The following is a 26,875-nucleotide window of genomic DNA, read 5'->3' as shown; positions in this document are numbered from 1 at the left end:
ATAATTTGCTGTTTGTGCGATCGGCTTACTGTCTGGCCCAGACGTCTGAATCAAGAGACATCAGCCACATTACAGGTGCTCATGGCAACAGGAGTTTCATTTTTGGCAAGATACTCTCTTGGGTTCAGCCATGCCTAAAGAGATGCCGCCTCTCCAGCTATTCTCAAATTTAGTTGAAGAAATTTAAAAAATTGAGCTAAACCCATCAGGTTAACTTAATGTTATTTCCATCTTAACCCCCTCCCGCCTCTTAGCTCTTGAAGAAGTTTCAGACACCGGGAGGCGGAGGTGGGCATTTCAGTCATGTGACCGCCGTGATTGGCTGTCATAGCAGCCACATAATCAGAAAGCGTCCAATCACCAGCCAGTAACTGTGTCGGGAGCGCGCAAGGCTCACGCACTCAGCACGGTTTACATTTTGGTATGCCCATATGTGACCTCTCGCTGAGAGGTCACATATATGCGTACGGCTGGTGGGAAGAGGTTAAAGAATTGACGTTGATGTTCCCAGGCAGGAGGCTTCCACACCCCAGAAGATCTGCATAGTCTCCTTTAGCTTGTAGTGTAATGTAACAAAAATGAAAATGAAAGTTCCACAGCACTGCTATGAGGTCCAGACACTACTTTATTCCCATAAAAGGCAGGTGGACAATCCAAAAGAGTAGCCAGGACGTTTAGGGGGTCCAAAATTGCCCCCTTCATCAGGGATGGACAAAACATATAGCTATCTCCAAATCAATACAATATCCTCTCCGCAGGGTCATAGTAAAAGCAGTATTAAACCCAAAAAATGTAATCTGTTGCAAGCTTACTAGTCCTTTGATGTAATGGCTGCATTGGTTTTCTTTTTTTTTTTTAGGCTTTTCTCCCTCGGTTTTCTCCTGGAGATCTGGCCAGTAACACATCTCCTATATTAGACTGCCCACACCCTGGATGAAGGAGCAACAGAGACACCTCTTGACAGCAGCAATGTTAATCTGGGGTAAGGAAGTCTTGGCTGCAATTTAGCTTCAATGTGTTAGAGGCACTAGCAGATTTAGATGCACTAACACTTTACAAGCAGTTACAACAAGCAGGTTTTTTTTTGCACTTTTAGGATAAGGATTTCACATAAGTAAATAAAAGCTGATCATTGTAAGCACCCTTGTCAGTAGTAAATGGTTTGTCCCAACCCTGTAACTGCTACATCTGCAGAAAAGCTTGTATTGTTGAAAAAACAACAGACTTACTGGCCAGATAACCAGGTGAAAATAAAGGAAAGAAAGCTAAATGCAGTCCTCACATGAAAGAACTGGTAAGCTGCAATATAATATGTTTGCTTTTGGGTTTAATACTGCTTTAAAACCAATTACCCAACAGTATTGGATGTATAATAATTTTGTTACATTCCTTAATTTTAGGACTACAACTGCTCAGGTGATTATAATGAAGTCAGCTCTCTTCCATTCGATAAAAGACATATTAAAAGGAAAGAAAAAAAAAGTATAAATTAGCAAAAAAAAAGTTTCCCAAAATCCATGCAGTTTCTATAATTGCTCTGGAAGGGATTCCCCCCCCCCCTTTTTCAACAAAAGTTTCACTTTCAGCCCTGGTTCACACCAGTATGGCTTGTGATGTGACTTGGGTGTTCAAAGGCGCATTACAAGTTGCACCCAATTAGCAGCAATTAAACTGTTCAAATCGGTGCGTCTCAAGTCACAGCGACTTTGAAAAAGGTTCCTGCACTGTGTCAGCAAGCTACAATGAGGTTGCACTGATAGTCAGGTTTGAAGTTGCACATACTGCAATTTCACATCTGCACTGGTGTGTACCGGGTCCAAGTGCAAAGAGCTCCTTACCTGTGTATGTAACACATACAATTTAGAAACCTGCTAAGCAATATTGTGGGAGATTTACTAACTGGTGCACCCAGAATCTGCATGGTAGCCAAACAGCTTCAATCTTCAGCTTGTTCAATTAAGCTTTGGCAATAAAACCAGGAAGATGATTGGTTTCTATGTAGAGTTGCACCAAATTTTGCATTCTCCAGTTTTAGTAAATCTCCCCCTTAATCTACCATTCTCTGGCAGTCAATATACCAGTGTTGGGTGGAATGTACTTTTAAATCCAACAATGCTGGAAGCAAGAGCATCATTTAAGTCAGGGGTCTCCAAACTGCGGCCCAAGGGCCAGATGTGGCCCTTTGCTAACCTTTATCCGGCCCTTGAGGCACTATTCCTCCCACTAAGACAAACAATGGGGCAATACTTCTTCCATTGAAACCAATGATGGGGCACTATTCTTCCCACTAATACCAATCATGGGGCTCTACTTCTCCTACTGACCATCAACCCTGCAGCCATGTTTATTCTCACTGATGCTGAGGCCTGGACATTTTCTATCCTCACTGGCCCTAATTTGGCCCTCCTAAAGTGTGAAAGATCATATACTGGCCCTTTGTTTGAAAAGTTTGGAGACCTCTGATTTCAGGCGTTAAGGAAGGATCCCAAAAACCATAGATCACAGGACTAGTTTTTTCAAACTTTACATCCCAATTAGGTGCTTTCTATGGAAACAAAAAGACAAGAAAGGTGTAACAAAAAGAAAAAAAAAAAGTTTTACTTTCACAAAATTATAACCATATCCCTAAAATGAGTAACAAAATCAGAACCCAGGTAGGGCCATGCCCCCGAGACTCTGTCCATCTAAACAAACACCACAAAATTTTTTTTTACAAATTAACTGCAGATTTTTAAGCCATACTTGGCGAGTGGTTTTCATGTTAACATAAAAAGTTGACAGAATACAATAAAGAAAAAAATTCACAGTCACAAAATATAAATCACATCCACAGTGAAATAAATGGCTAAAACAAGGTGATAAAATAAAGTGTAAAACTTCAGAACAGCTTCAAGTTAGACTTTGCATGGCGCATGCATGTGATCGTTAATAACCTAGAGAACAGGGACCCTAATCCGGGATGGCGCTCATGCATCAGGACGGAGTGAAGCAAGCTATCCTCATGAATTAGTCATCAAACTTGCTGTAGGGATGATCTGAGTCATGGAGGAGACCTGGAAGACAGCAAACAAAAACTCAAATCAGAAGAAAGGAATAATACAAAGTACAATACAAAAGATACAAAGTATTGCAGGTATATAGTAAATGACACAAAAGACATAACGGAATTTGCCTTGGTATCAGCCCCTGTATATCAGCTCACAGACTAGGAGAGGGACCAGCAGCACTGAAAACCATGACCTGTATGCAAACAGGCTGAGAAGGAACCTTGTAAAAGTAGGAGAGGGTGAGGTGAGCAGAGAGAGGAACCGTAATATGTTTTCTGCTGCTCCTTCACCGTCCAATCAACAGGGTGGTATCAACAGTGTATTTCTTAACTGTAACCGAGAAAATGGTGTCATCCGTGTGGCGAGTTTGTGTAAATCTCATGACTGGAAGGACAGAGATCCTGGTAGGTTATCTTAGATGTTGGCTCGGAGTTCAGCCTTAAAACATTAGAAATTAAATCATGTTTTGTACTCATGACAATCAAAAGCTAACAACTGAAAATTAGTGATTTCATTATTTGGGCCTTCAGCTTATTTTGTTAAGGCTCAGACAAGTTCAGTGTTTCTTTGTCTGACACACACACACATGCACGCACACACGCACACGCGCGCACGCACACACACACGCACACACACACGAATAGGCCCCTAGGCTTAAAAGAGAATCTATACTGCTTTTGGGTCCTTTTTTTCTCAACACAGCCCTGGCCAAAGGTTTTGAGGACACAAATATTAATTTTCAGAAAGTCTGCTGCTGCAGTGTTTTTAGATCTTTTTGTCAGATGTTACTATGGTATACTGAAGTATAATTAGAAGCAATTCATACGTGTCAAAGGCTTTTAATGTTAATTACATTAAGTTTATGCAAAGCGTCAATATTTGCAATGCTGACCCTCCTTTTTCAAGACCTCTGCAATTCACCCTGGCATGCGGTCTATCAACTTCTGGGCCACATCCAGGTTGATAGCTGCCAGTTCTTGCATAATCAATGCTTGGAGTTTGTCAGAATTTGTGGGGGGTTTTTTTTGGTTCACTCGCCTCTTGAGGATTGACCTTAAATTCTCATGGACCCAAAATGTTGATGTTTTGTTCCCCAAGCCACTTAGTTATCAATTATGCCTTATGGCAAGGTGCTCCATCATGCTGGAAAAGGCATTGTTTGTCATCAAACTGTTCTTGGATGGTTGGGAGAAGTTCCTCTCAGAGGATGTTTTTGTAACATTCTGAATGTGGTATCAACCAATCCCTGGGAAAGGAGGCCTAGTAGGTGGCTAGGGGGTGCATAAATAGACGGGGGCCTGAGGCAGCCCTGTTCCTGTCCAGGAAGAGAAGATCCCTGTCTGAAGGGTTGCTGCCCTTCTGGGAAGCCCAGCTGTGTTTCTACATGTGCTCATCCAGGTACCAACTATGCTAGAGCTGGAGGGCCTGTTCTGCTGAAACTTGATGGAACTTATCAAGGGATTTCACTGAGGATCAGGTCTGGAGAGTTCATGGGAGAAACGTCTGGCTGATATTGGAAGGAGGCATCCAAGTATCCAGTGGCATTGTGAGTACAACCCTATGTGTAGGATCGTAGTGACTGTTTGCTACTACTATCCCTTGTCCATCAGTGCCAGTGTGTGTTCAAACTAGGGCATTTCCTATGGTTTCCCACTCTCTTAGCTTCTACTAGAGGGACTGAACTAAAGCCCTGTACACATAGGCCGAATATCAGCCAGTATTGACTGGTTCAACAGAAAACAGTCAACATTTGGCCCATGTATACACCAGCCTGTCTGATAGAAGTCAGAATGGGTATGCTGGAAAACCACCATCCGATCAGTGCTGGCAGCCAATGGCTGCGAGCCCTGACCGATGTGTGTCCTGGCGGCAGGGGGGTTCCCCTTGTTAGAACACAATAGCTCAACATTGGATAGTTAGTACAGCAAGCTCCTCCTGAGCGCTTCAGATTTTTCTTCATTCAGCCCGCTGGATTGAACGAAAGAAAATCTGGCTTAAGAGGCTTTGACGAAATGAAGAGTGTCCTCCCATAGTTGCTTCGTGTTGCTGGAGAAGTTCCCTGCATCCTATCCAAGTTCAACTTACAATAAAGCATCAAAAGGATATCAGTAGACTGTTCACTGAGCCAGAGAAGTGACTGTAACTGCGTGCCTGGCTGCATCTGCACTAGCTTGGGAAAAGATCCTGGGGTAAAACAGAAGGTCTTTGGGGAGTAAGCGCTACAATCATAATACGGTTTTTAATTTTTTTTTTTTTATATAGTTTCTTCATTATAAACAAAAACAAAACAAAAAAACCCCACATACTACTACACATTCCCTTTAAGAAATTGGCTGTGAAATAAATCTGTGGCTTACGGCTTTTGTCTTTCCATCACTCAGCAACAGGATCAGCCCAGCGACATGATCCAGCACTGTTTACTTCTAAGAACCAGAGCAAGCTGGGTTTGCATTTCATACATAATGAATCAGATTAGGAGGAAATTAGAGTGAACGGCTCTATGCATTTTCCATTCTATCAGCTGCTATAAATGCCTCTTACTCTCCGGCAGGGGATAAGTGAAAGGCAGAAAGCTCCTCTGAACATGAGACGCTTAGAAAAGGCGACAAGTCTATTATATAGTAGCATATTCTGCATCTTACAAGTATATTATGGATTCTAACACAACACTAGGATATAGGAGAGGAAATACTGAAATCTACAAAATATAAGTAAGTTTTCTCAAAAATAATAAACAACCAACTAGCAACAACCTCAATACTGAAGTCCTGTCCTGTGGTCCTTTCCTGTTATAAGTTCCCCTTTCCCCAGCTCATAGTAGCTAAAACATGTTAGAATTTCAGTATTTGAATAAAAGTCACCGTCATTGTGCTCATTCATTCAATATTAATGATAGTCTATAAATCCATCCTTTATTCCACATTTCACAAATGTGGGCATCATCGCCACGTAGTGGCATCTAGTGACAAAGTTATTACTACAAGGGACAGCTCTGGATTGAAGTTCAGTACTGCAGCACAAGTTTCATTTCTAATTATTAATAATAATAAAAAAAACCAAAAAACTGGAGTTTCACCAAGTCCTTTAAAATCATTCCCTTTAAATGAAATAAATGAATCCCAATTTGTACACATTAAAGAGCGCCATACATTCCTTCTTGTCTGTTACCTTTATGTCAGTGATCACAGCGGGGAAAACAAATCACTTTGAAGATTTCGTGTTATTCCAAAGCTGGAGAGAAATCAGCTCAGCTGTTTGCTTTTCGAGCTCTCATTAAAAATTGTCCCATTTTGCATTTTCATAATAACGGTGTCAGCATAGCAGAAGGAAATTATGCAGCATTTGTACAGAATTAGAGGAAGAAATTTGTAAAGGTACAATAACCTACTTTGTAAAACAAGCAGTCCTCAAAATACAAATGAATGGTGTATCAGTCTACCCTCCTATTGTCAGTTTGGTAATCTGGGAACCCCTGTTTGTAATACAGGAGAGGTGTTCTCAAAACACACCTATAAACTATAAGCTCCTCGCTGTTTCTCGCATTAAGAAGGGCAACAAGTCTTAACGTGTCAACACCAAGAAACTGATCCTAATATCCAATCAAACTGAAAACCCCTTGGAAATCTGAATACGATTGCCAATGCATCGAGTGAATTGAGTTTGCACAGCACATTTTCTAGAAAGAAGGCCCCACCCATTACACATGTGAGAAGCTCTGGGAATCTGGTTCCTCTGGATTACATGAACCCAGATCAAATAGGAACTGGGCATAGGACTAGTCACCAGTATCTCCTTTTGGTCTACCTGCAGCCGATTTTTCCCTATTACTGGGTTTCTAGGTCTTGTTCTGTCTCAAAGAAGAGAGCCCTCTTGGTACAGGCAGGGCTTCGCTTCCTCATGTCAAAGCCTCCAGGAAGGAGAACAATGAACAGAACAGCACGGATATCACCAAATCTCACTCCAAACCTCCTTAGACTAGCTGTTGGGGGAAACAGTGCCTTAGATCTCACACTGCAGATATGCTGTAAGCAGTGCTGGGGACGAGGTCATCCAGTGCCATAGGTGAAGATGGCAAACTGCCTCCCCCCCAAGGGAGGGGATGGGGCTAATACCAATGCATAGAGCAAAGTGTATGCAATGTTTGGCCATGTGCTGAAATAGTAGCAATTGTTATGGTACGATGCAGCAAACTGAAGAGCTGAAAATGAGTGCAAAACATTGGGCTAACAGTGGCAAAGAAACACTGACTTTGTGTTGGTGGTGTCACTGGAAGGAATAATGCTTCTGTGTCAGCAGTTTAGCTTAGGGGAACAATGATGCTGTATCAGTGACAGTGCCGCTGCATCACTGATGTCAGTCTGAAGTGGACTGTCAGTGGAATGAAGGAGGGAAGGGGAGCTGGGCTCTGAGGGGTACATTAAACTAAAGGGATTGGGTGAGGGGGGCTTTGAGTGAGGAATGGGTGCTGAAATCGCTATAAGAGCCCTTTCAGATGTGTGGTTATCTTTGCTGCCCCTCTAAATCTAATCTGTGGCAGATCAATTTTCAGAGGGATTTTGATAGGCAGTGAGAAACTCCTTGCTGCCTGTATGAACTCAATGACCCATTGGGCTGAAGCTGTGCGCATTGCGCACAGTTGCAGCGGACCCGGTTCAATTTATTTTTTAGCATGGCCACAAAACAAAGCATTAGGCCATGACACGTGTACAGCGTTGAGCAGTTGTATCTCATTGTACAGATGGGTGTTCGGGGGAAGGCAAAAACCAGCTCAACTGTTTGGTTTTACTACCCTCCTATCTACCCATGTGAATGAGCCCCTAAGATCTTGTTAACACTTGTGGTTGGGGGTGGTGAAAACAGAAGGTTTAGCCACGTTTTTACTGCCTTCCAACTGCCCCCGAGCCAAAAAGGCAGCCATATGGGGTATACACACGCGCAGCCAAAATTATCCCGCCCGCTGAAAGGGGCTGAGCTGAAACAGCATGCAATGTGTGCAGTTTTGGCACAGTGGTGTGAGATTTTAGGGGGTTAAAACAGGTAGTAAGGAGGAGACAAGGCTTTCTCGCCATCTGTCAAATGCCCTCTGAAAAGTTGTACTCGTAGGACACACAAACTGGAATGGATGCAGCTCCTCCTTCCTCTCTCTCTGAACAGACTGCCCTCATTCTCCAGCAGCGCTGCACTATCACTGTGGAGAGTTAGAGTTAGAAGTTTCAGTGCAGACGCTCGATCTCCCTCTGCAGGCTGGAGGGAGGAAAAAACAAATCCTCTCTCCAGCATCAGCCAGCCTCTGCTCATTCTGACAGGAGGGACACAGCAATCACTCCTGTCAGTGAGTGGGAAATGCGGCTACTTTATCAGTGCCCCCTTTCAACACATCACCCAGGGCAGGTGCATGCTTGGCCCCTCACTCGTCCCAGCCCTGGCTGTAAGCACAGGAGTGCCTAGGCACACTCATTTCAGGAAGTGCGCTGCCATTGTTCAGGAGGAATTTCAGCTCAAAAAAGGTAGATTTGTCAAAATACTCCCGAGGCACAACTAGAATTTCTAGATGTTCCCTCTAGGTTTGCAAATCTTCACTTTTTGAGTTCACTTTAAGTCCAATCAGTGTATCCTAAACTGAACCTCTGCCCCAGCTATAGACAGTCAAGTTTTTACATACTTTTCACTTTAAAGCAGTACATGAACTTTAAAACAAGCCTTCACTGCCCTTTGTAGCTACATGTACTGTGACGTAATATATGCACAAAGATCACAACAGAGACTCTGAAGTCAGGTTCTGTGGGTTTCTAACAGCTTAGAGCACCTGGTGTTTCTTTATAAAAAGATAGCTGGAAGGCTGCCAAGTTTCTGCTGCCAGAGAAAATAAATTGAAAGTATGTGCGCTTTCAATGTCTGTGTGGTCAAACTTTGAAAATGCTTTTTCCCACAATGCCTATATCTACAGAGTTGAGGGCTTGTTGTACATAGTTTTTTCCTGCATGTACTGAAAATATATGTTGGCAGGTGCCGTTAGCCATTTTGCTACTACATGACACTGTACCATAACAGTGAGTCTGGTACAGCAGGTAGTGACAATAGATGATAGGTCATTTTTTAGGTAGAACCCTTTCTCAGTGATCACAGGGGTGAGTCAGCACCCACATATAAGCTAGGTGGGCTGGGGACACAGTCCTGGGGCCTGGGAGCTGCACACCCCATACCTGTGAGCATGTAACCAACACACGCAGGTCTTGGACAGGGTGGGAGGCTGGGTGGAGTGGACCTGTATGCAGGAGGAGCCGGCTGTAGACATTCTGTCCCTTAAGGCGGTGGAGACTAGGGCAGATTGCAAAAGGCCTTTTAGGCCAGGCTGCAGATTCCTGTATGGGGCTGTTTTCCTGGAGGGTTTTCAGGAGAGGTGTACCCAGCTAGAAGGGGGTCTACAGAGAACACAATTGTCAGGGACCATCGCGACGCATGGGTCTACACAGGCGTAGGTGTCTGCCAAGACATGTAGGTGGAAGGGCACTAGGACCCAGGCGCACCCGTCGTCTTGACAGTACTAGGCAGGCACTAGGACCTAGGCGGCGCCTGTTAGGTGCAGGGCGGGCTATTTAAACCAGCTCTGCACAAACACTTGTTGCCGAATGGTCTTTGTATGCTGTTACCTGTGTTGTGAGTATCTTGATCTGGATTGTTTGACCTTGCTGCCTTCTCCTGTCCTGACCCTTGGCCTGCCTGACTCTGCTCCTGGATGTTCCCCTTTAAATCTGATCTTTTGGTATTGACCCTGCGTGTGACCCGACTATCCTTTGCCTACCGTTTTGTACCTCACCGACCCGCTAGTTACCGACCTGGCCTGTATGACTCTGATTTATCTCATCCATCCATCCCGCAGGGATCACTAGGCTCCCTCACATCAGACTCTTAGCCCCCTGGAGCTCCTGTCAGACTCTTCTACCCCTGTTGGAGATACCTAGCAGCTGCGACCTGGTACCGGAGTGCTCCAAGTCCATCCCCACCATCAGGGGCCCTGGTGAACAAGTGCTCCGATGCTTAGACTCCGCAATCTGGGGAGGCTCTGCCAGGGGATTGATAGAGGTGCTGTCAGGCGGTCCCTTACAACAATCCTGTGAGTACTTAAGACCCTGGACACAGCAGAGACTGTAGGGAGGCTGTGAGGTGCTGCACATGCTTTCACTTGCGACTACTGCAAACCATCCACTTTAGGTGATTGACTGTGATATGTCAAGTGACTCTGGAATGTATGTCTTAGAGATGTAACTGCCTTGCCATTCCCTGAACAACATCAGTAAAGTTAACTATTGCGTGGACATTCCTTCTTCAGGATATTAAGGTCTGTGGCCAGGAAGGCACAACATGGCAGAGGAGTCAGCCTCAGGAGGTGGGATCATGTTCTAGCAAGGCTTGAGAGGGATAGGGCCTTGTGCAGCCAATCACAAAGCCCCTCTTGCATACACTCTAAATACTTTAATGTGTGTTTGGGCACAGGTGCACTTTAAGCACAGCCTCCCCTGGACTGCTCATGAATAAGCTGTTTTCACATATTGCCTGTAACTTAAAAGGAAAGCTTCACTTCCAACTGCATTGCTTGTCACCAACAATGGGCAGGCAACTTCAAAATATGAATTTACAAGTTCATGGGTGGGAGGAGATGAGGAGGAGTAGGAGAAGAGCAGAGTAGAGAAGAGCAAAACAGTTGTTTGGAAATACTTGTGTCGCATACTGACAGGCATTTCCACTGAAGTCTATGGGGCCAAAAATAATTAAAAAAAAAGCTTTTGTACCCTTTTGAGCTCTGACCAATTGAGCGTAGAGATGTGAACAGCTTGTATTGAAAAGAAGGGGTTTCCCTATTGTTGAGCGCTGTCACATGTAGGCTTAGGAGCAAAAACGCTAGGTGTGAATGGGGGATTAAGCTGATTACACACTTCATTATTCCTTCTTTGTTAACTCCAATGTATTTTGCCAAAATGGTGACTTTCACTGAAATGTCTGGACTTCGCTGAAATTTCACTGAATCAAACATTTGGAATTTTGTTAACCCCTTCCTGTCAAATAAAATAAGCGAAGGGAGAACCCCCTCATAATACCTGCAGCAGGTGGGATGAGCTGGGAACACTGGGGTAGATATTATACAAATGGAGTGTGAATGAAGCAAGCGGGTGGGTACTTTAATCTGCTGACAGCCAATGAAATATCCAATAAACAGGGGCACCACAAATTTGGAGTTCACAGAGAAGCAATTTAAATACAAGATGTCCATCCTTCGAAACCCCCTTAAGAAAAAACAAAAAAAATTAACAAAAAACTAGCCGTGGTTTTATTCTCCTTTCACCATCTGGCCCTCAGGAAATAAAAAGAATTACATTTCCAAGTCACTGTGGACCAAGGATAAAGGCGGCAGAACTGGCTTTTCCGTGTTATATAGTGTAATAATGAAACAGGGGCATTCTGAAACAGGTGCGATCAAGATCATTTCAATGTCTCTGTGTTTGCTCTGAATCTAGGATTTATGAGAAGGCGCTGGCAGACCTTTGCGGCTATTTGTACAGCCTGAGCCTCTGTTTAAAGATCGTTCTCCCATACAGCAGTCATGCGTGAACCCATATCTGACATTTTGAAATTGCTTTGCTCTCTTGTTCCCGGGAGCGGCCGCAGTCACTAACCATGTGGCAATCTTTATATTGAGTGATCGTTACTATTTCTTGCAGGTCAAGGTAAAACTTGCTGATCGGCTGCACTATGAGAAATGAGAACCTTGATATATATTTGAAGATGGGTAAATGGTCTTACTGCAGAACACGGGAAGACTGTTTTTCCGCCCATTTAGTTGTGGATTCCATTTAAGATTATAGCGCCAACACATTCTACTGAATATCAAATCATTTATACCAGCCCCAACATCAATGTGGCTCACAATGTACTGTGTGCCTACCACTGCCAGGCTCATACACAAACCGGTGAAGAAAGACAGGCTGAATACACAGCTTATAGGGTGGTTATCTCAACTCACAATGGATGTTATGTTGAGGTCACCAATGAATAAACAGAGCCAGGGGTGGACTGACCATTTGGAAACTCGGGCACTGCCCGAGGGCCCGGGGTCAGTAGGGGGCCCATGAGATACCCCTGGTACATTTTCATAGGCTTTTTTGAATTTGGGCAAGGACATAGGGGCCCCATGATCCCCTATTGCCCGGGGGCCCCATGAGTTGTCAGTCCGCCCCTGAACAGAGCATATAGAAGCCCAGACAGAAAAGCTTTGCAAAGGTATGGCTCATAAATACAACAACACAGTTACTGGTACCCAAAAACCTGCAATCATATGGCTGCTCTTAAAGCGGACCTTTTAGCAGGAACCAGGAAGAATCCATTGACTCCTGATGAAGAAAAAAATAAAGATGGCAGCACAGAATGGAACATGCAATGGAAGATCAGGGAGGGAGGGAGATAAAGGAAAATGCAGGATTCACGGGTAAGCACAGCATTTACTTTGCAGGGGATGTCTAATTTTGTCAAGCAAGATGTCCCTGGGCTTGCAACATGGTGGTGGGTGGGTGTCCCCCTAGTGCAATGTGTTTTTATCATCGATGTTCACTGAGCCCTTGGGTTCTTCTGTACCTTTTGTTTCCTTGAAGAAGATAATTTCTCAAACCGCATCGGAATACGATCAATACGGTTCTGATCACTTATTTTAACATTTGTCTGTGTCATTTTTAACAGAATTGTTATAATATGTCACAATAAAAAAATTTATTTTTATAAATAGTCTGAGTACCTGTAAAATCCCAATCCAAGGATTTCTTTTCTATACATTGAATCAAAGGGATGATGGGATTCCTAGGGGTGTGTGAAGAAAAACACACCGTTGCATATACAGTCAGGTCCATAAATATTGGGACATCAACACAATTCTAACATTTTTGGCTCTATACACCACCACAATGGATTTGAAATGAAATGAACAAGATGAGCTTTAACTGCAGACTGTCAGCTTTAATTTGAGGGTATTTACATCCAAATCAGGTGAACGGTGTAGGAATTACAACAGTTTGCATATGTGCCTTCCACTTGTTAAGGGACCAAAAGTAATGGGACAATTGGCTTCTCAGCTGTTCCATGGCCAGGTGTGTTATTCCCTCATTATCCCAATTACAATGAGCAGATAAAAGGTCCAGAGTTCAGTTCACGTGTGCTATTTGCATTTGGAATCTGTTGCTGTCAACCCTCAAAGATGAGATCCAAAGAGCTGTCACTATCAGTGAAGCAAGCCATCATTAGGCTGAAAAAACCAAGCAAACCTATCAGAGAGATAGCAAAAACATTAGGCGTGGACAAAACAACTGTTTGGAACATTCTTAAAAAGAAGGAACGCACCGGTGAGCTCAGCAACACCAAAAGACCCGGAAGACCACGGAAAACAACTGTGGTGGATGACCGAAGAATTCTTTCCCTGGAGAAGAAAATACCCTTCACAACAGTTGGCCAGATCAAGAACACTCTCCAGGAGGTAGGTGTATGTGTGTCAAAGTCAACAATCAAGAGAAGACTTCACCAGAGTGAATACAGAGGGTTCACCACAAGATGTAAACCATTGGTGAGCCTCAAAAACAGGAAGGTCAGATTAGAGTTTGCCAAACGACATCTAAAAAAGCCTTCACAGTTCTGGAACAACATCCTATGGACAGATGAGACCGAGATCAACTTGTACCAGAGTGATGGGAAGAGAAGAGTATGGAGAAGGAAAGGAACTGCTCATGATCCTAAGCATACCACCTCATCAGTGAAGCATGGTGGTGGTAGTGTCATGGCGTGGGCATGTATGGCTGCCAATGGAGCTGGTTCTCTTGTATTTATTGATGATGTGACTGCTGACAAAAGCAGCAGGATGAATTCTGAAGTGTTTCGGGAATATTATCTGCTCATATTCGGCCAAATGCTTCACAACTCATTGGACGCCGCTTCACAGTGCAGATGGACAATGACCCAAAGCATTCTGCAAAAGCAACCAAAGAGTTTTTTAAGGGAAAGAAGTGGAATGTTATGCAATGGCCAAGTCAATCACCTGACCTGAATCCGATTGAGCATGCATTTCACTTGCTGAAGACGAAACTGAAGGGAAAATGCCCCAAGAACAAGCAGGAACTGAAGACAGTTGCAGTAGAGGCCTGGCAGAGCATCACCATGGATGAAACCCAGCGTCTGGTGATGTCTATGCGTTCCAGACTTCAGGCTGTAATTGACTGCAAAGGATTTGCAACCAAGTATTAAAAAGTGAAAGTTTGATTTATGATTATTATTCTGTCCCATTACTTTTGGTCCCTTAACAAGTGGGAGGCACATATGCAAACTGTTGTAATTCCTACACCGTTCACCTGATTTGGATGTAAATACCCTCAAATTAAAGCTGACAGTCTGCAGTTAAAGCACATCTTGTTCGTTTCATTTCAAATCCATTGTGGTGGTGTATAGAGCCAAAAATGTTAGAATTGTGTCGATGTCCCAATATTTATGAATCTGACTGTACATTCTAGAACTCATGGCTTTTCTCTGCACTGTTGTGATAATCTGTGAGTCAATAGAGGCCAATCTGCTGACAGCCTAAAGATTTACTGCTAAGGGGGGGAAAAAAACAAAAACCCACCCCCCCCCTCCAAAAAAACAAAAATGACAGATTGTGCCCAGGGAAGACAGACTAGTGAGAAAAAAAAAAAAAAGCAGGTGCGGTGACAGGATAAACTCTGCATGCAGGGAGACAAAAAAAAGTTAAATTTACAAGGATAGTGTTTTATCTCATCTCTCTGAAGTTCTCTCCAAGTAAGGCTCCGGTCAGTCTTCCTCTCTAGCAGAGCCAAGACATACAATCAAGGCTGGAAATACACAAATTTTAACAGCAAATGACATAGTTTTTGAGATCAAAAAGAAGGGAAGAATCTCTAATAAGAGACTGACCTCTCCGGTCTTCAACAAAATGGCAGTCTCCAGCAAGAAGAAACAGGAGCAATTCTGGAGGCAATTTACAGCACACACTAATTTTGGTAGCAGATTTATTAATGTGGAATGTATGTTCTTTGGTTAAAGGACATTAATTGACATTAAACTGTTATGGGTAAAGTTCCGCTTTTAACACAGTCATGAACACTGCTGGTGTTACAGAAAATTGCAAATAGTGGACAGGCACAAGACCTGAGGTTGCCGAAATCGGTACAGATATACTCTATGCTAAAAAAAAAAAAAAAAAAAAAAAACAAAACCAACAAAAAACCCAAGCTTGAGAGATTCTGAGATTGTCCCTTTAACACGAAGATATAACACCCTCCCAGAGAAATCTTGGACTAGATCCCTTTGCCCCTCCATGGCAGTCAATCTCACTCTATAATTACCATCTAATTTACACAAAGAAAGCTGGGTCGAAGGAGTGGGGGGGAAAAAAAATGAGCGTATTCCCAGTAGACGGGTCTGAGCTGGCATTTTGTGGTTTAATCTTCACAGCCTGAGCTAATAAATTTCTTCTCATTCTGTCAGTCATCTTTATTAAGACAGAATTAAGTCGGACATTTCTGAAAAAAGCCCAGCAGAGCAATGTTGTGTCTTTACATTTCCCTGTCCACAGAAAGCAAATTATTCCTTTTACAAAGCCGTTATTTTGCTGCGCTGTTTGTCATCTCGGAACAAAAAGGAAGGGGAAAAAAAAAATAAAATTATGAACGGCGACAAACTTCAAAGGTTGTGCGGACGAGGCAAAAGGCTAATTCTCAAGGCTGTAACAAACCGTTCCTAGTGCACCATTCAGATTACCCCGGCGGTATTAAGAAGATACAACGCTTGTCGGCTGACAGTTTAATAAATGCTGCAAGGATTAGACTTGCACACGGATTGCTTGTAAGGTTTTAAATATTTGGATTACATTTTAAAGAGGAGGTCTGTCGAGGACGTCATATCTAAAGACAGCGAGTTGGTTTAAAAGCTTCTAGAAAGTGGCGTGGTTGGCTTTGGCGGGGGGAGTTTTTTTCCTGCCAGAAATTTGGCACACATATTTTTCCTATGATTATCATTTGCATGTGTTAAGACTAAAAAAGTAGAACTCTAATTTTTTTTTTAAATAAACACCCATTCCTGTGCACATAAAAATAACTAGGCAGCTGCAATACTCAACTTCAATCTGGAGCTGCCCCTACATATTGCACTCTTCTACCAGGTTAAATGATGACCAGTGTCACTCCAGCCATTTTTTCCAAGGCCATCATAAACGTACCCCCTTGGCGGCTCACCATACTTCTGTAGTGAACACCGCAAACACATCATAACGTGTGACAGATCAATGTAAAGTGTCGTATTGAAGAAAATAAAGGTTTTCCCGTGTCCATGTATCTAGTGTGACCAAGGCCTTAACCATGCAAGATGCGATTTAAAAGTACATGTCATATACAATGGATGTCTTTTTATGGGTTTACATAACAAAAGGGTTTATCAGTTCACTAAGTAATAGTGATATCACCTCATTCTACACTGCAGAGAAGTAAATGAAATTGCTATTGGGTGACAACACATACCAGTCATTGTCTACCTTTCTTTTTCATATCTCCACTAAAAAAAAGTTTAAAACGGATTGGTCACATTAAACAAATGACCACCTCTGCATACCAAACAATTTGATAGCCCCCGTCTTGTGTGCATTCAATAATAATTCAATACATTTTACTGACCGACTTTAAAGTGGTACTAAACTCCGCTTTTTTTAAAAAAATTTTTATTTAAAGCTGCCACAGCTTCAGCAGGTCCTGATGGCTTCCATCTTCACCCGGTCTTCCTTCCAGGTTCACGCTCTCTGGCTGCTTGAATGTCTGGGCCGCAATGATATCACCCCTACGAATGCGTGCGGGAGACACTTCACCATCGCACACAACGAGGCAGGAAATTTGGTCTGATCTGCGCATGCTACATTACTATGGACAGGCTGGAAGAGGCATTTATAACCGAACAGACCACCAGGGTCTCTTCTGTTATAAAAACCCTGCCGGTCAGCATGCTTTTGCAGATGAGAGTTTACTATTGCTTTAAATCCTTCCCGCCCATAATCTCTATAATTATATCCCCAAGCATGAAACCCTATGCTGGGGATACATTAACAAACATCACCCTTTAAAAGCCACAAGCTGACACTTTCCACAGCTACTGGATCTCTATTCCAGCTGCCACATACTGATTTTGGTCCCTGATGATCGGGTTCCTCTTTGACCCACTGTGACAGTGATTATATGCAAGCTAGTGACTTCAATTATCAGGATAAGCTTTCAGCCAGCAGATGGCACTGCTGCCTTAAGGGGTCAGCATTCATCTGTTTAATACTGTAACACTCAGATACATTTACAGTATTAATAGCAACTAGAAAAACAAATTATTTTCAAAAGGAACGCAAAAGGACTGAAGTGAAAGCCCAAATGGGACTTTTTGAATCCTTTTTTGATTTCTGTTCCAACACTGGGGAGATTTTCCCTTCACACCCTGTCCAGAATCAAGAGGAAGGGTGGGAGCACCACGCTAGCTTTTATAGTCCTTTAAAGATTTTTTGCAACAGCCAACACATTATGGGGGGCTCAAAACTTCCCCTTCATCAGGGATAAAAACCAGATAATGTAGAAAATCCAATCCAGGTGCCTACATTATCTGGTTTTAGCCCGGATGAAGAGGGAGTGCTGAGCCCCGAAACATATTGGCTGTTACAAAACAAACAAGTAGGTGTGGTTCTCCCATCCTTTCAAAACTTGAGTAAACTGCTCTGGGGGTCCAGCAAGACCCCACCTTTGCAGGTGAGCAGCCTCTAGGACTGTAAACTACTACTGCATTATGACACATTGCCAAAGGGTTCAGCAGTCCTACATCAAAGATTGCATAGAACCAAAAGGAAATAAGAGAAAACCTTTCAAAAAGGGAGGAGAAATTCCTCAAGAGGTGTCCCCTTTGAGAGATTTCCCCTCTACTCTTGTTCCCTTGACAACTAAAATTTTAGATTTCCTGTTAAACTTTTGTCCCAAGTAGTGAGTGTGATTCTTACAAAGAGGGACATTGGGCAGCAACCAGCAATGAAAAGCTGATGGATTCACCTTCCCTCTTTAAATGCTACTACTCCTTTATAAAAAATAAAAACAGTTTGAGTGTTCCTCATGCTTGGTTAATCCAAGGTCAGCAGCTTACAGTTTTAAAGTCATCGCTTCTATGGTCCAGCTATCAGCCAACGTGGTCTTCAAAAGAATTTGAACAGCTATTAAGCTAAAAAGAATAAATCAGGGTAGATAGAGGAAAGGCACACAACTTACATAATGTATCCACAGTATAATGGAAAGCACCCACCCAGTGCTTCCTCCTTCTGTATACCTGAAGGATCTTTGTAGGATATTGAGGGCTGTGAGTGTGCACATCTAGTGGAATGCTGGAGGGCCCTCTTTCCTCTGTCTTCCCAAGCATCACCCATACTTGAGTAGGGAGAGAGGGGCGCCCAGTGTCCAGAATAAGGAAACTCTTGATGAAGAATATACTAGTTTATTGGAGGTAATGCATGTAAAGATGGAGCCAACGAGTTTGAGGAATTGCCTTCCCCTTCTTCAGGTCTTATGAAAACTGATGACTGCTTGTGAGAGACTACAGTGCTGCCTATGCATCATCAACTGCTCTTTGAAGCCCTGAAGAAGGTGGAGGCATTCCCCTTGAAACATGTTGGCTCTATCTGTACATGTGTTACTTCCAATAAAACAATTATATTGTTCATCAAGAGTGTCCTTATTCTGGAGACCAGACACTCCTCATTCCCTACGCAAGTATCTTCTCAGCTGAAGTGACAGCTCTTTCATACCAGTAAGGTAGCAGCCATCATTCACCCGGAGAGCCACCTAATGTCAATCAAGAACCATTCTACCAGTCCAGTATGGTCTCTTGCGCAAACTCATGCCTCTAAGAAATTTCAGCACTGGGGTTTCTATTTGAGCTCTCAAGGTTACCTTTGCCAGCATATTAGAATTTCCTGGATGTAATAAAGATTTTTTACCAGTGCTCTTATTTTTTTTTAAAGTTCAGCTCTTGAACCCAATAGAGGAGATATACGACTGTTTCTCAGTCAGGACAATGTGCAGTTAAATGTTAGAAAGAGGAAACCGAAATCTGCTGAGGTTACAGTTTCTAACCTGATAAACATGGCTAGTTCTGATTGCTTAGCAGATGTTTTACATTTTCTTTTCATGTACCAGAGTGCTGGCAAAGCAGGTCATCAGTCTGAGGAGATAATCATCTCATAAGCAAATAACCTCAGCACAGAAAGCTCAGGGTACACCATACAGGATCGGAGTGTCCTTCATCTAGCCCATTTCTAATTACCCATCTATTTTTCTTTTCTTCCACTAATGAGGCTGCGGGTCATATGAACAGCTTTTTACTTTGGACTGTGACATGATTTTGTTTCATTTCTAGTTGATAAAGGGCACCCAAGGGGCTCCTCTAAAGGCTAGATGAAGTTTCACAAAAATTCCCATAATCTTTGATCCTCATCAATTTTCTCCATATACAGTTGGGTTCATATATATTTGGACACAGGCACAATTTTAGTTTTTTTCAGGTATTTTCTAAAACATATTCAAGCTATAGTTATATATGGGCTGAAAGTGCACACTTTCAGGTTTAATTTGAGTGTATGTACATCCAAATCGGAGAAAGGGTTTAGGAATTACAGCTCTCGATTAGCCACCCCCCCCCCTTTTTTTCAAGGGACCAAAAGTAACTGGACAATTGAATCAAAAGCTGTTTTATGGCCAGGTGTGGGCTACTCCTTCGTTATTTCTTCATCAATTAAGCAGGTAAAAGTTCTGCAGTTGATTCTAAGTGTGGTATTTGCATTTGGAATCTATTGCTGAGAACATACATCATGCATTCAAAGGAGCTGTCCACACAAGTGAAACAGGCCATTGTAAGGCTTCACAAATTAAACAAATCCATCAGAGAGATAGCAGCAACATTAGGAGTGGCCAAATCAACAGTTTGGTACATTCTGAGGAAAGAAGAATGCACTGGTGAGCTCAGCAACATAAAAAGGCTTGGACGTCCACGCAAGACAACAGTGGTGGATGATCGCAGGATTCTCTCTATGGTAAAAAAAAAACCCATTCACAACATCCACACAAGTGAAGGACACTCTCCAGGAAGTGGGCATATCATTGCCAAAGTCTACAATCAAGAGAAGACTTCATGAGAGCAAATACAGGAGGTGCAAACTATTCATAGACCTGAATAGAAAATCCAGATTAGACTTTGCCAAAAAACAACTAAAAAGCCAAACCAGTTCTGGAAAAGCATTCTTTAGATGGATGAAACTAAGATGACCCTGTACCAGAATGACGGGAAGAAAAAAGTGTGGAGAAGGCTTGGAACAGTTCATGATTCAAAGCACACAACATCATCTGTAAAACATGGTGGAGGCAGTGTGATTGCATGGGCATGCATGACTTCCAGTGGCACTGGGTCATTGGCGTTTATTGATGATGTGACAGAAGACTGAAGCAGCCGGATGAATTCTGCAGTGTTTAGTGATATACTCTCTATCCAGATTCAGCCAAATGCAGCAAAGTTGATGACGGTGCTTCACAGTACAGATGGACAATGATTCAAAACAGACTGCAAAAGCAACCCAAGAACTTTTGAAAGAAAAAAAAAAAGGAAAAGTAGTGGAATATGGAGCTTTTGAAAGAAAAAAACAATGAGAAGTAGTGGAATATTCTGCAATGGCCATGTCAACTACCTGATCTCTACCCAATCGAGCACGCATTTCACTTGCAGAAGGCAAAACTAAAGGCAGAAAAACCAGCAAACAAAGAACAACTGAAGTCAGCTGCAGCTAGAGCCTGGCAAAGCATCAGAAAGGAGGAAACCCAGTCTTTGGTAATGTCCATGGGTTCCAGACTTCAGGCAGTCATTCCCAGTAAAGGATTCTCAACAAAATATTAAAAATGAACATTTTATTTAGGAATATATTAATTTGTCCTCTTACATTTGAGCCCCTGAAAATGGAGTGACTGTGTATAAAAATGGTTGCAGTTCCTAAAATGTGTACTTGATATTCATGTTCAACCCCTTGAATTAAAGCTGAAAGTCTGCACTTAAAATTCATTTGGATTGTTTTGTTTTAATTTATTCTGGTGGCATATAGAGCCAAAAGTATGAAAATTGTGCCTGTGTCTAAATATATAAGGACCTAACTGTACGTGCAGACCACTGATGTAAACTGATCCATCTTCCTTCTTCATGGCCTGCCCAAAGTTGGAGTAGTGTCTAAATTATGCAGCGTTATTGGCATTGTCCACGTATAAAAACATATGCTGACATGGCCAATTTTTAGGTCTAGGTTCAACCCACGCAGCACATTTTTAATGTAATTGGGAAAAGGATATGCATAAAATTCTCCAGCCTCGAGCAAGCAAACCGATAAACATCAACAAATCCAGGTGGATCTCAGGTCTCATGCCCATCCACCATGGCCTAGTTCCTCTCCAGGCAGTGGAAAATCACCTTCTTAGTTTAATAAAATTACACAGAACACAGCTCTTGCATGGTAGATACTCAGAAGTACTTTTTTTAAAAAGTGTGATTACCAAGGCAGCATCATTAACCCTTCCACTCTTTAACCCAGAAACTAGTAAGAAGGGGAAAAGGATGGTGGTGGTGATGGGGTTTGATGTGATGGCATTCCTCATCAGCTGTCTTTGAAGCATACATTTAATTTTATGGCATTATAAAATGAGTACGCATGAACTTTCACTGTCCATTTGTGATTGGCACTGATGGCTGCATTGCATGCAATATTTTTGTGCACATTATTAATGTGAAACTTTAGCCAGAAAATCAGGTCCTGCTAGATCACTTCAGGCTGGCCCCTTTTGCAGGTATAACTGTGTAAAACATTAAATACAAGTGCTTGTATGGTTTAAAATCCAGTAATACACTGTCTCACCCTCCTCTGCACATGCTCAATTGCTCTATATTTTACCACTGCAGAAAAAAAAAAAAAAAATCTACAAGTGGATTGGCTAACAGCCTAAATATTTACTGCTGTTGAGGGGCTCTGGGCTTCAGCAAAATGGCAGCCTCCAGTAAGAAGAAACTGACAATGCTGGGGGCAATTTACAGCACAAACTAATTTTCGTAGCATAATTATTAATCTGGAATGTATGTTCCTTGCCAAAGAACATTATTTCTTACCAAGTTATGAGTAAGCTTCCATTTTAAATAACTAAAAACCTTGTAGCCCAGATATTTTGGGGTACAAGGTGACCACCACAGAGGATAGCATGTCCGCCTAGCAGCAGTAGGGTTGTCAATTCGAATCCCAACCACGGCACTACCTGCCTGGAGTTTGCATGTCCTCCTCGTGCTGGTTTCCTGCAAATACTCTGCGATTTCCTCCCACACTCCACAGACAGGCTGGCTCTTATCTAAATTGGCCCTAATATATGCATGTATGAATATGAGATAAGGACCTTAGATTGAGGGCAAGGACTGATGTGAGTGTACAATATATATATGTAAAGTGCTGTATAAATTGATGGTGCTATACAAGTACCTGTAATAAAAATAAATAATCCTGCAACAGGCTGCCATGTTTTAAGAGTTCTGCTTCCGGTACATTTTTTGTATTTCATATTTCCTTTAAACTCTGTACATAAAGTTAAATATACAATATTTTGAAGATGACAACCCCCCCCCCCCAAAAAAAAAACAAAAAAACATGCAAAAACAAATAAATAAATAAAACTTACCATATTTCTTCCGAATCTCATTGTGTTTTATGGTCCTTTCATTCTTCCTGCAGCAGAAATTTAACACAAAATCAGGCAAGGATATCAAGTAACATCTGTAATGCATATATAGTATAAGCCCTTTCCAGATAAATATATTAAAAAAGTGGATAGCGCTATAGACTAATCTCCTATTAGGGTACCATCCCCTATTTTAACACATCTATCCAAAATAAATCTCTCAATCCCCAAAGGGCTCAAGGGTGAGAGAGGAAGGTCATTATAGGACTTTAATTGTGTCTCAATAGGAGTATTACAACACCATGTCATTACAATACAAACATCTTTATTACAAGGGTTCAAATAAAAATGGTAAAATGTGCCAAATGCCGTATCATAGAAGATACAAAATCAACAAGTAAGAAAAAAATGGTCTGATGAATCGTGGGTTGAAGTATTAAGTACTGCCATGAGGTCTAAACATCGCCACCAAATAAGAAATTATTCTATACACATGGACTATACACCTTAAACAACCCACTGTAAACTCTTTTGAATCATCCAACATGGCCGCATCCTTATACACTATTCCTGCAAAAATTGCGTCCACGGGCAGATATGCCACATCTTTTGAAGCAGCATGGAGGCCTTTTTTGTTGGCCTTTTTCACCAAGTCCTTTCCACTTATACATATGAAGTGAGCCATATCAATCTTTTGGATATGGCCGTGGATCCTGAGGAAGCAACTTGTGCGAAACGCATCATGCCCTTTTCTTACAGGTTGATTACATATCTTCTATGATATGGCATTTATTTATTATTTCAGGTACTTATATAGCGCTGTCAGTTCATGCAACGAATATATATATATATATATATATTACATTCACATCAGTCCCTAACCCTCAAGGGACGTACAATCTAAGGTCCCCAACTCACATTCATACATACACATACTAGGGCCAATTTAGACAGGATCCAATTCACCTAGCAGCATGTCCTTGGAGTATTTTAGCATATTTGCACACATTTTTACGTTTTTTTTAGCCACTGTAATAAACATTTTTGGATTTTAAAAAGGCATCATGCTGTAATATTTACTGAGGCACAATTAAAGTCCCATAATGACCTCTCTTACACTTGAGCCCTTTGGGGATTGACAAATTTATTTTGGATAGATTTCTTCCAAGATAAAACACCTGGCTTACAGGAGCATTTACCGGCAGAGGACCCCAGATCTCTCCATAAAGAGGACCTGTCACTGCTCCTAGACAGCTCGCATGAAAAGATAAACACATACGTAGGTCCCGTACGCACATGTGAATTGTGATGGCAGCAAACATTTGAGGTATTGCTGCGAACATCAGAGCAAGAGCAATAATTCTATCTCCAGACTGCCTGTGTAACTCTAAACTGGTAAACTGTAAAGGCTTTTAAAGCAATGCCTATGGAGATTTTTAAGTTCTGTAATTTGTTGCCATTCCACGAGCGTACACAATTTTAATGTGTAACATGTTAGGTATCCATTTACTCGACGTAACATCATCTTTTATATTTTATGAAAAAATGTGATATTATGTAGTGTTTTTGTGCAATAAATTTCAGTCAAGTGTATTCTTTCCAAAAAAAAATATGTGCGTTTGAAAAACAACTGCACAAAATATTGTGACAAAAAATGCAACATCCACCATTTTATTCTCTAGTTCCCCTGCTTAAAAAAAATAATAATATTAGATATATAAAAAGATAAATAAAATGTTTGGGGGTTCTAAGTAATTTTCTATCCAAAACAAAAAAAAAAGCTGCATTTTTACATGTATGTGAGAAGAGTCAGAACTGGCTTGGGCAGCTAGTGGTTAAGAATAACTGTCTGGGTGACCCCCAAGTGACAGAGACCCTTCATCACTGTATCCAGAACTAAGAATTTGACCACGATTAGGCTGTTAACAAGACGCCCAGTGTAGATTTTTCTTCTTCTTTATAAACTCCTAAAACAAAACCCTGAAAAAGGAAACTGCACAGTATCTAAAATAGTGTTCTAGGCCCGGAGGAATAATAGTTTTATTTCGGTAACTTTCACGGTCAAGTAGCAAGAAGCAGCAATATATTCTGCAAATAAAAGTTCAATTTCACCAGCATTGCCCTCCTGTGCAGAAGCTTCTCCAGACAAGAGAGTCGGCAAATCACAAAGTGACAGATCGGCGGTTTTACTTAAACTGCAATTTTGTGTCTATCGGTGCTGAAAAAAAAAAAGTTTTTATGGAGGCCGCTGAGCACCTAATAAGTCACCTCATTTGACGATCGTCCTATTAATTGGCAAGCTTTGCGCAAGCATTAATTTTTCTGTTCTGTAAAATACCAGTATAATAATATTGTAGAGGAGTCATCGGGAGGGATGTAAAGAGGGGCAGATTACAATGACGGAATGTAATCTTACACCCAATTATTGCCACGACTCGGGCGCTGATGGAGTAACATGTCATGTAATTAACGTGTTTGCAAAAATGATTGCATGAATTATTAACTTTCCTGCTTTGCATATACAATCACATTAACTTTTGCAGACACAGAAAGACAGACAGAACCGTATTAATTAAAGAGAAAAATGAACGGAAAATTGATTTTTAAATCATTTTCAGCCTTTAACTTTTTGTTACTTTTTTGGCATCTGCATTTTTATGAAATGTCACCGGAAAATTAGTTTTATAAGACAAACGTTTAGCGGTTATGGATTGGCACATTCTAACAGAAAAGGTCAATGGCAGTTCCTATAATGGAGATTTATAAGGAGTGATTATAGCAGTTAGCTAAAAATTAAAGCTTGATAAGATAGAACGAGTCCAGAGACAAGCAACAAAAATGGTGAAAGGTCTGGGGGATAAAACATATCAAGAGCGACTGCGGGAACTTAACATGTACAGTCTGCAGGAAAAAAGGGAAATGGAAGACATGATTGAAACCTTCAAATACATCAAGGGGGTGAATAAAGTTCAGCAGGGCAGGATTTTCAACACGAAAACAAAATCAAGAACACGGGGACCTTAACTTCCTCGGCGGTCTGATTCTTTCCGATTTTTTGTGCTGAAAGCGGTACCATTTTTTTGCAAGGAAATTTGTAGTTTTTTATTGTAGGCTGTAATTTTTAGGAATAACTCACTGAAATCTGTACAAACAAGAGTCTAGTAAACATCCCGGCTATGATAAAACTTGAAACACGAAATCATAAATTATAATTTAATAATAATAAAAAATGATAACATAATAATAAATTTAATTCAATAATATAATCAAACCAAAAACACTGAAATTTGAAATACAGAGGAAAATTCCCACATCGCTGAGCAAAGTCGCAAAATCGGTTTCAGTGTCTGATGACGAATTTCCCCACGAATCATTATCACTCAATTCTGCAAGTGGTTCTGATTTACTATCGCTGTTCTCTAGCCGGTCTACAACTGCTTTTGACATAAAGGGACGCTTTTTGGACGCCATGGACTTTTCTAAGTTTCCAGGCAGAAAGAACAGTCAAAATGCAGGCAGGGCGCAGGACAAAGCAGTAGGGACAAAATATATGTGAAATGCATTGAAAACAGCAATGACAGCAAAAATGACATTTTTTAAAAATTTAAAATTTCCCGCCGGTTCCGGCACCCGTACGTCCCGTCGTCACAGGGACCGTAACACGGAAGCCGGATGCCGGCATCGGCCGGAGGAGATGGCCGGGGACACTGCAGGGGACACATCGCGGGAGTGAAGGACAAGGTAAGTGCTGCAGGGACCCCCTGAGCAACGCCGCATGGTAAGCCCGAGTGTAGCTCGGGGTTACCGCTCTTGGTACTCAAATTTTACCCCGAGCTACACTCGGGAAAACCGCTAAGGAAGTTAAACTAACTGGAGGAAAGTTCAGAACTAATCTCAGAAAGTACTATTTTGCCGAAAGAGTAGTTGATGGTTGGAATAAACTTCCAGCAGAGGTAGTGAGCCAGTCAACAGTTAATAGCTTCAAACATGCTTGGGACAAGAACAGATCTATACTTGGACAAAAAG

General features: G+C 41.8%; 1 protein-coding gene across 1 annotated transcript in view; it reads right to left on the bottom strand.

Moving 5' to 3' along the window:
• Window positions 1-607: 607 nt before the first annotated feature.
• Window positions 608-26,875, bottom strand: part of LOC149470211 (pituitary tumor-transforming gene 1 protein-interacting protein-like) — a 99,175-nt gene continuing 72,907 nt past the window's right edge. Inside the window, exons 6-7 of the mRNA XM_089666415.1 lie at window positions 22,850-22,896; window positions 608-3,053 (exon numbers count right to left, since the gene is read on the bottom strand). Coding sequence (XP_089522541.1) covers window positions 3,007-3,053; window positions 22,850-22,896 — 94 coding nt within the window. The 3' untranslated portion in view covers window positions 608-3,006. The remainder of the gene's footprint in view (window positions 3,054-22,849; window positions 22,897-26,875) is intronic.

Source organism: Staurois parvus, unplaced genomic scaffold, assembly GCF_062004578.1.
Source record: "Staurois parvus isolate SC_StPar_1 unplaced genomic scaffold, SC_StPar_1.0 ptg000051l, whole genome shotgun sequence".
In the NCBI taxonomy this organism is placed as follows: Eukaryota; Metazoa; Chordata; class Amphibia; order Anura; family Ranidae; genus Staurois; species Staurois parvus.
Note: the sequence above shows the minus strand (reverse complement) of the source record. Positions and strands in the feature narration are given on the sequence as shown.